The sequence below is a fragment of the Delphinapterus leucas genome, chromosome 11 (assembly GCF_059928025.1).
Source record: "Delphinapterus leucas isolate spDelLeu-1000000601 "Yukka" chromosome 11, BTC_Dleu_Yukka2, whole genome shotgun sequence".
Taxonomy (NCBI): Eukaryota; Metazoa; Chordata; class Mammalia; order Artiodactyla; family Monodontidae; genus Delphinapterus; species Delphinapterus leucas.
In genome coordinates this window covers 20,821,692-20,834,490 of record NC_143139.1, presented here as the reverse complement: position 1 = coordinate 20,834,490, position 12,799 = coordinate 20,821,692, and the positions used below count along the sequence as shown (strand labels likewise).

Sequence of the window (12,799 nt, the reverse complement as noted above, 5' to 3'; positions counted from 1 at the left end):
AATTATATCTTGAAATTTATGTTTCCTTTTAAAATGACTCATTGAAAACTTGGACTTAATAATCAAATAATACTTTTCAAGTGGTATTTAAACCCTTTAGTTCAAGTTACCATTATATACTGTCCTTAAACCTTAGATTTCTTCTTCAAATGAAAGATAATCCTTTTGTTGTTAGTTTATTCCATGGTTTGTTTCAATGCGAAAAATCAGTGCTTGGCATATAGGACTGGATCCTGCCCATCCCCCTAACCGCCCCCCACCCTCCTTTTTGGGTTTGCAGAGATCAAGGAAAAACAGGACGTCTGAGTTACAGAAGCAGTAGGCAGTCAATTCAACTTTTAAAGGTAAGTATATAAAGATATTGCAAATTTGCCTTCTTTGCAGAAAACTAATGACTAAAATAATTTGTAGCTACATCTTTAAGAGCCATCAGAACATGGATTGTTCTCATATATCCTGTAGTGGTTAGTTTTCTGTTAAATATTTATGTTGCTTTTGGAACCATCAGTTTTTGTCGTCTCTGTTGTATGACAAACTTTTTAAGAATGGGAAACGAAGAAATATCCCATCTTTACTTTTTGCCCTCTATCCTCATCCTATCCTTGTTGATGGACAAGTAAGAGTGACTGAAATCCAGAGTCAGTTCAAATACTAAAAAATCAATTTTACAACTGTACCAGTACATTTTAATTCCTATGAGCAACAGATTATTAATAGCATAACAGAAGTTATTCTGGTTAAAGAGACTGCAGAAGCTCTCTAGTTGTGTGTCTTTTAAATGGCGATGAAAGGGAAGATTAAGAACTCTGGCCTCAGCTACTCAGTTGATAAATGACTTTGCATCATTTAATCAGTCACTTCTTGCATTGCCTCATCTTTTTCGTGCTGATAACATCTAAGTAACTGAGGAAGATTTCAATGGCTTTCTGTTTTGTAAGTGGTTGTGTTTAACTCTTCCCCAAAGTGCTGATGACAAGGTGTTTTTTGGTCAAGGAATCCTTTTGGTCAGTGCTCTTCTCTAGTTGACATCCTTTGTTGCCCTAGTCCATGACTAATCTACTTATATGTCTCCTTGCTCTTTTTTTTTCTGACTAAGCTTTAGATTCACTCCTTGATTTAAGAATAAAGTTACAGCCACCCGATCACCAACTTCTTAGTATTCTAAACTCTGCTGGCAGAAGTGACTTTACTTCTCTACACAGCCTGCTGGCCTTGCATGGTCCCACTAGCTACCCACATCTGTGTACCAACCTTTCCAGTTTTCTCTGATTGCTCAGCTGTTCAATTTCTTTCAGCTTGTCTCTTCCTAGGTTTTTCCTAATCAACATCTATTTTTCTGAAGGTTACCTACTTTTTTACAAGCCCACTCTCTCCATTTCTATAGCCTCATTATCCTTGAGCTTCCAAACTCTTAAACATGTGATGGCTACCTCTTCCTATTCTTCCGAGAACCTTTCTTCTCAGACACTTCTTGTAGAACATTGGGACTGTAAAGGGGTTTATTACAGCCACTTCATTTTAGAGCGAAAGAAACAGAAGTCTGTAGAGACAAGTTACCAAAATTCACCTAGTAATCAACCACAGGGTCAAAATTAAACTAAAGATTTTTTAATTGCAAAAAGCTGAAGAATCCCGCCTTGGCCTCCACTGACATAACCTCTGCTCCCAGAAGTCTTAGAGTTTTATCTGTACCGAGATCCATTTCTTCCAGTTGGCAGAGCCCTAAGCAGCATGTCATTGAAATGCAAAGGATGGGATCTGAAATCTGCCATAGACATTAGCAACCAGCCCTTCTACAATTCAATTACCCTTCACTTCTGTAGCCAGAAGGGAATTATACTGAATACTGAATGTGCAGTTGAGTTTTATTATATACAAAATCAAGGATTTTTTGTTGTTGTTGGTTTTGGTTGGAAAAAAATGTTCTGAATCCTCTCATGGGATATTGAATAACATAATTTTGGCAAAAGTTTTTAGCCTCTGTTGGTCTTCCTCAGTCATTATTCTGCTTAACTACCATGGTCACAGATTTGTTCACTGAACCTCTCTGTGGGAGATTCTTTGGTAGTTCTGATTTTTTTTTTTTTACCCACTCTGTTTTGAAAAGTTCTAGGTTCCTTGGATGCCTTACTGTTGTCTTCTCTGAGCCTCCATCCCCATCTGGTGACATCTTTAGGATGGACCATCAGTGTGCTCTCAGAATATTTCTGAGGTCTTTACTAGGAGCAAAGTTTTACTTCATTTGTCAGTGAATAATTTCTGTATTACAGTCAGCTCCTGAGTCTGGTATATCTATTCATGGAAAACTGTTTAGAGACAAAGTCATTATTCAGTTCTCAATGATATTCACGACCATTCCTTGGTGACTCGTATTGTTACACATTTGTACATGATTTCACGGTTTTCACATTATCTTGTTTGAACCTATGAGGTAGGTAGGGCTGATATTATCTCCCTTTTATGGCTGAAGAAACTTCAGCTCGGTGAGATTCAGTGACTTTCCTAAAGTCACTTAGATAGGAACTGGCAAAGTGAAGACTAGAATCTTAGCCTAATGCCAACGCTCTTCCACATCACTCTGCTAATCAAGCATTAAGATTGTCTTGATTGGGACTTCCCTGGTGGTGCAGTGGTTAAAAATCCTCCTGCCAATGCAGGGGGCATGGGTTCGAGCCCTGGTCCGGGAAGATCCCACATGCTGCACAGCGGCTAAGCCTGTGCACCACAACTACTGAGCCTGCACTCTAGAGCCCACGTGCCACAACTACTGAGCCCACTTGCCACAACTAGTGAAGCCCATGCACCTAGAGCCCGCGCTCCACAACAAGACAAGGCACCACAATAAGAAGCTCGCACAATGAAGAGTAGCCCCCGCTCGCTGCAATTGGAGAAAGCCCGCTTGCAGCAATGAAGACCCAATGCAGCCATAAATAAATAAATAAAGATTGTCTTGAGCTACAAAAAAGGAGTTGGCTACCGTGAGAATCTTAAGACTTCTCCATACACCAAAAAAGATTCAAGTCCTATTTCCAAAATTGCTAAGTTAAGAGTGTCAATTATTGGTACAAACACAGAAAATTAAAGTTCAATCTCTAGATTCTTTAACTGCTAATCACATGTCTAGGCTACAACTGAATAACTCCATGCCATTGCACTTGGAGTCACAGCTCTCAAAAGCTCTCTTTGCTTAGTTCTTTGCGAGGAATGTGTGAGAGTTCTGCTGCCTGACTAATGGGCAGTGCAGATGGGTAATGCCACAGAATGCTGCAGAAACAGAACTTTCCACAGGTTAGAGACGAGAACTCTAGCAAGGCCACATCATGTCCCACCTGCCACATGAACTCTCAGATCGCTAGGAGACATGACAATCTAGGATAGAGAATAAAGAGGGAAGAAGGATCGGGGCAGAAGTGGGACTTGTTACATATCATCACCAGCACTGTCCTCAAGAGTATGCAGTTGATTAGGACCTGGGAAGACAGCACCAAAATTGCAAGCATGGGATATTGAGTTCACAATTGGCAAAAGTTCTTACAGTTACGAGATACCCTCGTGTATTGTATTAGGACTCCTAATAAAGTACCAGTGATAGCGTCCTTCCATGAACTGATATGTGTTCACACAATACTTATTGTTCTAAATGGACCAAACTGGACAACTCAAACATGGGGTGTCCTTCTAGCCCTTCACTGAAACTTCCTTAGGACCCTGACAAGAACCTTCCATAACAATTTCTCCTCCTGGGGACAGTTTTTATGAGTGAGTATTTAACTCATAAATAGTGAGTTTTAAGAGTCAGTATTTAACAGCATAGAAAGGAGGACTAATATTTAATACTTTTAATATGAAACCTTGCTAAAGGAGTTTTGAAAGTCTAATGATTAAATTTTCTGATGTCAGTGTTTTCTAACTGTATTTTGTTATATATTCCTTCCATATATGTACTAATATCTTTCTCCTCTCTGCCCTCAAAGTGGTCTATTTCCAAAATTCTTCAGTCAGTTGAAATTTCATGAATATTTGTTTCCTATAACTTCTTTCCTTCAAAGTCTGTCAGCTACCCTGTTATCTGTCTCCCCAGCCTCACCTTACTGTACCATGGCTAGGCCGTACGGGAGGAATAAAAAGACCTGCAGTCTAGACTTTTCACCATGCTGGGTCAGAGGTATTCCATAGTTTAAAGGAAACTACATGCCCATGCAGATGTGTCCAGCTCCATTTCCACAGAGGAGGGTAGAACATAAACATCTCAGGCTGAGGAGTCTCCTGCTAAGTCTCCTAGAGAAGACTCAAGCAATTGCAAACAGAGAAACAAAACCTCTTCCTTATTACATTTGTGTGCATGTTACCTGGTATATTTTAAATCTGGGGCACATCTTAGATATTTAATGGCAAAGATAATTAGGTACTACTTAAGTACCAAGAAGGAAATGAAGGGTGTGAACATTTAGAAACAAGTCATTAAGCTGGTTGTCTCAGAATCATTTTGATCTTCGTATTTAAGACCAGAAGTAAATAGTATCCATGACCAGTTAGTGAAATAGCTACACTGCTTAGGAGTCAAAAAACCCTGCACGTCACAAATCAGCCTAAGAACTGTCACCTGAACAAAGCACACAAGTTACAGAGTTGAGTTAGAAGGAGACCAAAATGAATAATCCTTTCACCCTGGCAAAAGGTGAGGCATCAGCGAATAATTTCCTCCCTCCTGTTATCGTCCCCCATCCATGAGTATGATCTAGATCTGCCATTTCCTGGTCTTAATTTAAGATTAATGAGAAGGAAAGACTAATCATCTCTACTTTATATTGCTATGACAATTTCAACATACTTCCAGTTTGTATTATATTTCATCACGCATTGCCATTTTATCTTTTGTTCAGGACAATACTATCCAAGCCTAGAGAACGACACAAGGATGCCTGACATGGCGCAGCCTGCCTTCCACACAGGAGAGGAAACCAGCAGCAAGTGAGAACACGGTTTCTTTTAGAAAAGATAATTCCTCAGGACTTGCCTGTAACCATTTCTTAAAGCAGGAGAGAGAGTTTGTGGACAAGTTAAAACATTTGTTTTCTAGGCTGTCATGAAGAAAAACATTGGTCAAAAGCAAAACCATCACTGTTTTCATTTTATGCACATGAAGTTTCCCAGTCACTAATTTCAGTCTTTTATACCCTGCCCAGCTGTTAGCGCTACAACTTCTGCCGTTTCTGCAGATGCATTTTCCAAAAGCACGTGTTTCAGGAACTCTGCATCTTGTGGTCTGATTCTCTACACTTGGAATCTGTCTCCCCAAAGCATGCGTTAATCCGGCTTCTTAATGGCTGGAAGTAATAGATGAAGTTGCTATGGAGTAACTAGTTGGGGCTTTTTAAACCTGCCTACATGCAACTCAAATGCCAAAGTAATGTCTTCCACCTCGTGATACTAGGTACAAAATCCCACAGATAGGAAATGCCAAGAGTGTTTTAATTAAGTAATCTGATAGAGCTACTTTTTTTTTTATATACAATTCTCACTTCTTAGTCTTTGGAGATCTTATTCTATACCCATCAAGAGTATAGAAGCTGAAAAACGAATGAACTTGCTCATTTTTAATGTTGACCCTCTTTATAGGCAGAAGGTATGATTGCTTCAGTTTCTGAGAACAAATCCTGTCTATACCTGGTAGCCCAGCTTCATTTAATTTAATTTCTGTTTAGTTATATAACATATGCAGGAAGATGGGGCATATACGTCTTGGAAGGTGAGACAGAGCAAGCAAAGTGAGGACCTTCGCCCCGATATACTCTGTTTAAAAAAATCAACGTAAAATAACCCAAAAAATGATCATTAGTGGTGATCATTGAGTTTTGTTTTACTATATCCAAATATCAAGGGCTAAAAATACTTTATTTTTAAAAAGTCATGCGCCAAGGAACTCAAACATATACGTATAACAATATTAATAGCAGCATTATTCATAAGAGACAAAAGGTGGAAACAACCCAAGTGTCCATCAGCAGATGAATGGATTTTTTAAATAGGGTATATGCTCACAATAGAATGTTATTCATCCAGTAAAAAAATAAAATGCTAATATGTGCTACAACATGGGTAAACCTCGAAAATATTATGCTAAGTGAAATAAGCCAGACACAAAAGGACAAATATCCGGGTTCCATTTTTCTGAGGTACTTAGAATAGGCAAATTCATAGAAGTGGAAAGTACAATAGCTCTTACCAGGCGTGAGCAAGAGGAGAGTGGGCAGTTGTTGAAGGGGCGCAGGGTCTCTGTGCAGGACGATGAAGAAGTTCTGGAAATAGTGCACAGGACTGTGAATGCACCTAAAAATAGTGAAAATGGTAAATAAACAAAACTCCAGTAAAATCAGATGAGTATTTCCAAGATGGAAGAAAAGCCATATGCCAGTCTAAAGCATCTGAGAAGAGTCATATTTCTTGACAAAATCATTTGTCATATGCTTTTTGGTTGGAGATAAAAAGGATTCACGTTTAACCCATGCATAATGATGAAGCACAAATATTTTCTAGTCACCAAGCCACAATGATCACATTATTTCTTTAGTCTTTGGACACTTAGGAGTAGACTTCTACCTTTTCAGACAACTCTCAATAACACCTTATGCCACTTTGAACCATTATGTATGATCTTTGAATCACACATTGGCTAAATTGTGTAGGCTCTTCTTTTTCATAGTTACCATAGAAACTGTGTAGTCACGGTATCTGAGGAGACAATAAGAGCATCCGAGAGTGTACAATCGAAGTTAACATTTCATGGTTCATAATCTCTTCCAGCTGCCTCCATTTGTGATTATCATGTTCAAGTTGGGAGTATAAATGTACAACCCAAAGGGCTCTGGAAACTAAAGCCAATAAGCGACCTCACCCGTGCAGGCATCCCTCCCAACCTCCTTCCCTCAAAGATTTGCGATAGAAACACATAAAAGAAATGGCATGTGAGCCTCAGGTGTTTCCAATTATTTCCCTCGAATGAGGAGAGGTTTCCTAATCCAAAACATATTTCAGCTCAAATAGTCTTCCTTATATTTGAAATTGTGTAGCTTCAGAAGAATTTCACCTACATATCTGATTCATTGACACTTCATCAACAACAATATCCCCTCTGAGCTCTTGTGTAAGAACACTTCCTCTCTGGGTGGTCAAAAATACGGTGCATTTAAGTATTGCTTGTTTTTGTGAAGTGAACTCTCAGAAAGTGTATAACCTTTCGCTCTTGCAAGAAAAAGAGAAATAAATGCTCAGTGTGGTAGATTTCTTGTCAGTGACATCACCATGGAGTGTTCTAGCACAAGCCTCCACTATCTTCCTGCTCAAGGGCTATCAGTCTCTCTAGAACAGTATAGGAAGGGGAAGAATGACCTACCTCTGTTGGTACAAATCATTAACTACCTAAGTGGTAATACTCAGGCAAGACTATTCAGGGATTACAAAGAAAGAATGTGGGTTTGGAGCATTTTGTTTTCCTAAGTTTCTGAATGAAAGGTATAAGATTGATCATTTAGGCTTCAGCAGCCTTAGCAGTGAGCTTTATCTCATGGTCCCAGAAATTTGCTACTTCATTGTTGCCTCTGCAATATGGCGGCAGCACTCTGCTTATAATCATCTTACAGGAGCAGTGAGGATTATTTCATAAAACATCCGAGTAATGATCATTGTTAAATAATATTCACTTGGTTCTGAAGAACCTAGGGGGCAGGACAGGAATAAAGACGCAGATGTAGAGAATGGACTTGAGCACACGGGGAAGGGGAAGGGTGAGCTGGGACAATGTGAGAGAGTGACATGGACATATATACACTACCAAATGTAAGATAGATAGAGATAGTGGGAAGCGGCCGTATAGCACAGGGAGATCAGCTTGGTGCTTTGTGACCACCTAGAGGGTTGGAATGGGGAGAGTGGGAGGGAGACGCGGGAGGGAGGAGATATGGGGATGTATGTGTATGTATAGTTGATTCACTTTGTTGTAGAGCAGAAACTAACACACCATTGTGGGGCGGTTGTACTCCAACTAAGATGTTTAAAATAATAATAATATTCACTGTTTAGGGAAACAAATTCATCTACAGATGGACGAACTACATGAATTACAATGAAAATAAACCCAAAACTTTACCTACCTCTGAATACGCCCCAAAATAGGTGAACATTTTGAGCTGTACCCCAGCACTTTTCCTCTCTCTCTCTCTCTCTCTCTCTCTCACACACACACACACACACACACACACTCTTTATTATTTTGGCATGAAATAGTGAAAGAAATTGTGAAAGGATAAACACTGTTCAGATGATGAAGTATTTTTGGTTAATTGCCAAAGAGCTTTGCAGAGGAATCCAAATTTTCAGATCAGTATCAGGGCTAGAGTTCTTTTCGGGGATAAACTCCTACCCTTGGCACTTAATGCCAAGTCCAAGTAGAGGAGGCTTTAGAATCTAGCCATCTGAGTAAGTTTTAAAATGTGTGGTAGCAATACAACTTTGTGCTCAGATAATATAAATGGTTACCACTCAGTTATCTCTGTTTACAAAAATAATGACTTGAAATATATCTATATAGACATATCCATAACATAGCCATATTCTTTGGAATACATTACAAGACAAAACAGATGCAATAGAAACTTTATTTTGAGAGGAGTTTTCTTTTTCCTAGTATTTTCTTTTTCTTAGGCTGAAGACAGTCTCAGCGTGTTGAATACCGTGAAATTTCATATAAGCCTGTTGCTTATATGTTACCACAGCATGAGAAATGTAAAACTTTAGGAATCGTTTGAAAACAGTATTGTCTGTTCTAAATAGGTTGTGTTTGTGTCTGTACTGTGGTCCTGAGAAAGAGGGGAAAAGGTTCTCTAAGTAAGAGGCCAACAGGATCGCCAGGCAGTCAAAGTTTGCCTTAATATCCACAGGTTGCAAAGGTGACTAATAATACTACCTTCTGCCTGAATTACACATTATATTTATATTAGTCAACCAATAATAATTTTAGGTCTAGAAGGAGGAACATTGTAACCATGAGCAGAAGTACCATAGGAACTGCTTTCCAAGCTTGTGTCTCATACTTCCTGCTCTGCTGAAAACAGGGGAACCACAAGGGGCTCGGGGACTGGGGTGGGATGGGGAAGACATCCGTTCCCAAGATGGTTCATTCACATGGCAGGAAAATTGGTGCTGACTGCTCTCCACAAGGCAGCTTGGGCTTCCTCACACAAGTTACTTAGGTTCCAAGAGTGAGTGTCCTAAGAAACAGGAAGTGGGAGCTACCAATTTCTCAAGATCTGGATGCAGAAAGTGACACAGCATCCTTCTGCCATGTTCTCTTAGTCAAGCAGTTATAGAGCCCATACTCAAGGGGAGGGGGCATAGACACCACGTCTCTATAGGAGGCCTTATTTTAAAACAACCACTATGAACATTCTCAGGATAGATCATATCTTGGGTCGCAAATCAAGCCTTGGTAAATTTAAGAAAATTGAAATCGTATCAAGTATCTTTTCTGACCACAACGCCTGTATGCAGAAAACTATAAGACACTGATGAAAGAAATTAAAGATGATACAAACAGACGGAGAGATATACCATGTTCCTGGATTGGAAGAATGAACACACAGGGAGATCAGCTTGGTGCTTTGTGACCACCTAGGAGGCTGGGGTAGGGAGGGTGGGAGGGAGACGCAAGAGGGAGGAGATATGGGAATGTATGTATACATATAGCTGATTCACTTTGTTATACAGCAGAAACTAACACACCATTGTAAAGCAATTATACTCCAATAAAGATGTTAAAAAAAAAACAACACTATGTATAAATCACCAAGAAAAAAAAGATACTTCTTTTTAACTTGATCTTTCCCTTTTAATCTTAACTGAGCATGTCTGCCCCAATCTTGGAAAATTAAGACATCCCCAATTCACCAGCATTCAGCTGGTGAATCCTGATGTTCAAAGAATCCCAACACAACAGGCAAGAAACTGTGACCTTACCTTTATTGGGGGTATATTGTCAGCTTACCTGAAACAAGGGAAATCTGAAATATTGCCCTGAAGCAATAAGTAGCTCTAGAGATTATAATTTTCCTCTTAATTTATAGAACCACCTTTCAGGAACCCCTTAACCTTTTCTCCTCTTCCTTAAATCACTAAAATCTATGTGGATTAGCTGGAGACATGTCTTGAAGGGCTTGTAGTTGTCTGTTGAGTTTGTATTTTGCAAACTTATTTTTCCCTGTCATGCATTCTTAATCACTATTTTTTTTGAGCGTCTATTATATGCTAAGCACTGGAATTTTTCAAAATATAATTTGTGCTTTTATGGGAGTCATAGACCAGTGGAAAAGACACTTGTAATAAAATAATCAAAGAAGTACTACAATAAAGAATCAAAGAATCAAAGAAATCAACACTAAATATAAAATCTTGTGTGTTCTTTGGAGAATGAATACCAGATAGGTGCCATGGAGCTGACTTTAAGAAACAAGTGAAGATGGTTCAAGCAAATGGAGAAAAGGAAGCTGATCACATACAGAAAATAAATGGAAGCCTCTGGGTGGCTCTGAAAAATGGTCATTCATATTGGTGTGCATTTAGAAGATGGAATAAAAGAAGGAACAAGGAAATGAGGCAAGAAAAGGAGAGTGAACCAAATCATGAGCTTTGTGTTCTGGGGCCAAGTGTTTGAACTTGCTCCCATATGTTATAGAAGGGAAATAGCAATTCCAGATTCTCCGTTGGAATCTGGCAGTACATTGGACGGTGACATATAGAGATAGAATTTATCCCACTATAATACGGCAGTTATTTTTCTAAGAAACCTCAACTTTTCCAAATTTGCTTTTGGTAAGACTGGCTTTAAAAAAAAAAAAACTTTTCAATGAGAAAAAAAATATGGAGTAGAGCATTTCTAGCTATACATGTACATTATAAAACCTAAAAATCGGGCTTCCCCGGTGGCACAGTGGTTGAGAGTCCGCCTGCCGATGCAGGGGACACAGGTTCGTGCCCTGGCTCGGGAAGATCCCACATGCCTCGGAGCGGCTGGGCCCGTGAGCCATGGCCGCTGAGCCTGCGTGTCCGGAGCCTGTGCTCCGCAACGGGAGAGGCCACAACAGTGAGAGGCCTGCGTACCGCAAAAAAAAAAAAAAACAACCTAAAAATCATTAAGCGAATATGGTGGTTGATTACACTGAGCTTTGGCTTGAGTAAAGGTCTGTCTCTGTGGTCAGCATGGGCCTCTTAAAATGCTTCTCACCTGCATCACCTACTGTTAGAACAAAGCATACAAATACTCAGAGAAGGCAGCCATGGTCTGTGTAACAGTTCCCCCCGCCCCTACCCCAAAATTCAGTGTTAAGGCAATTATCAACCTGTACAATGTAATTCATGTTCCCTAGCTAATAAATGGCATATTGTCAATCTTCATTATGAAAATATGCTATTGGGAAATTGTTCAAGGAGCTGTCTTAGGAAGTGAGGAAGGTATCTTATTAAGGGAAAGGATGGGAGGTATGAACCTAAATTGGAAAGTTGGCTTGAGCTATTCTAAACCTATGTTTTATAAAATTTTCAGGTAAAAACTTCATGGGGGATAGGGAGATATTCTAATTTTAAAGACTTTTGGAAAGTGTCCTAATCAGATTGACCAATATGCTTTTCTAAAGCTGTCCTATTAGTTTTGCCAAAGTGAAAATCTACGAAGTGAAAATTAAACACATTACAGTTCAAGATCCCACGATGGCTCTTACTCCCCTATAGTTTGAAATCTCAAGTGAAATCTAAGGTGTGTTAAGTCTTCTAGTTGATTTCTGGTCACATGATGTCTCTCCATTCCATATTTTTGTGCACCTTACTGCTTCAATTAACACCTTATTTTTATGTAAATTGTCAACTCCCTAAATGTTCTCAAAGACTCATTATCCTGCTCCCAACATGTGAAACTCCCATCTCCCCAATATCTCTGGGGATTGTTGATTGTTTAGGGAGTTAAGTCCCTGATGACCTCCTGCTGAATTCAACATGGGCTATTCTTGTCTTGCCTTCTGCTGTCCTTTCCCACAGGCTGAACACAACCATCAGGCTGGACATGACCAGAATCCTCCACACCCCAAAGTGCTTCCTACACAAGGCTGTATGTGTCCAGGACATATTGCCTCGGGGCAATAGAGAGGATTTGTGTCATTTAGCCTACAGCATAGCAAGTAACTTAGAACTGAATGTCTAACATCTCTGTTCTGAAGTCTTTTGAGCATTCCCATATAAGACTCTGCACCCAATTGCAAAGTGTGGGGTTTTTCCCCACACCAAGCAATTCTCAGACACCAGCTGGGTGTCCAACAATTTAACTCAATTCTGACACTGTCTTCCTGGAGATATCATCAGATCGCACAGGTTAAGGGCTTGGTCCTATACGATGCCCTCTCTCACCACCACTTCAGACGCCCATCCCAAGTCCAGGTTGTCACCTGTGCTCCTGACAAACCGGCTATAGATTAGAGGTTCCAGTGACCCCCTCCTTGGGTGATTAATCTGCCAGAGTGGCTCACAGAACTCGGAGAAACATTTTGCTTACTAGATTATTGGTTTATTATAAAAGGACATAACACAGGACCGGCCAGATGAAAGAGGTGCATAGGGCAAGGTACGGGGAAGGGGCTAAGAGCTTCCATGACCTCCCCCAGAGCACACCACTCCCCTCGAATCTCCGTGCGTTCACCAACCAGAAATTCTCCAAACCCCATCCTTCTGGCGTTTTGTGGAGGCTTCACTACAGAGGCAT

At 39.9% G+C, this 12,799-nt stretch overlaps 1 protein-coding gene across 1 annotated transcript in view; it reads left to right on the top strand.

Annotated features, from left to right (window-relative positions):
• The window catches only part of LMNTD1 (lamin tail domain containing 1), a 69,059-nt gene extending 59,928 nt beyond the window's left edge, over window positions 1-9,131 (top strand). The window contains exons 8-9 of the mRNA XM_089920397.1: window positions 281-344; window positions 4,884-9,131. Of these exons, the coding sequence (XP_089776523.1) occupies window positions 281-344; window positions 4,884-4,904 (85 nt within the window). The 3' untranslated portion in view covers window positions 4,905-9,131. The remainder of the gene's footprint in view (window positions 1-280; window positions 345-4,883) is intronic.
• Window positions 9,132-12,799: the final 3,668 nt, after the last annotated feature.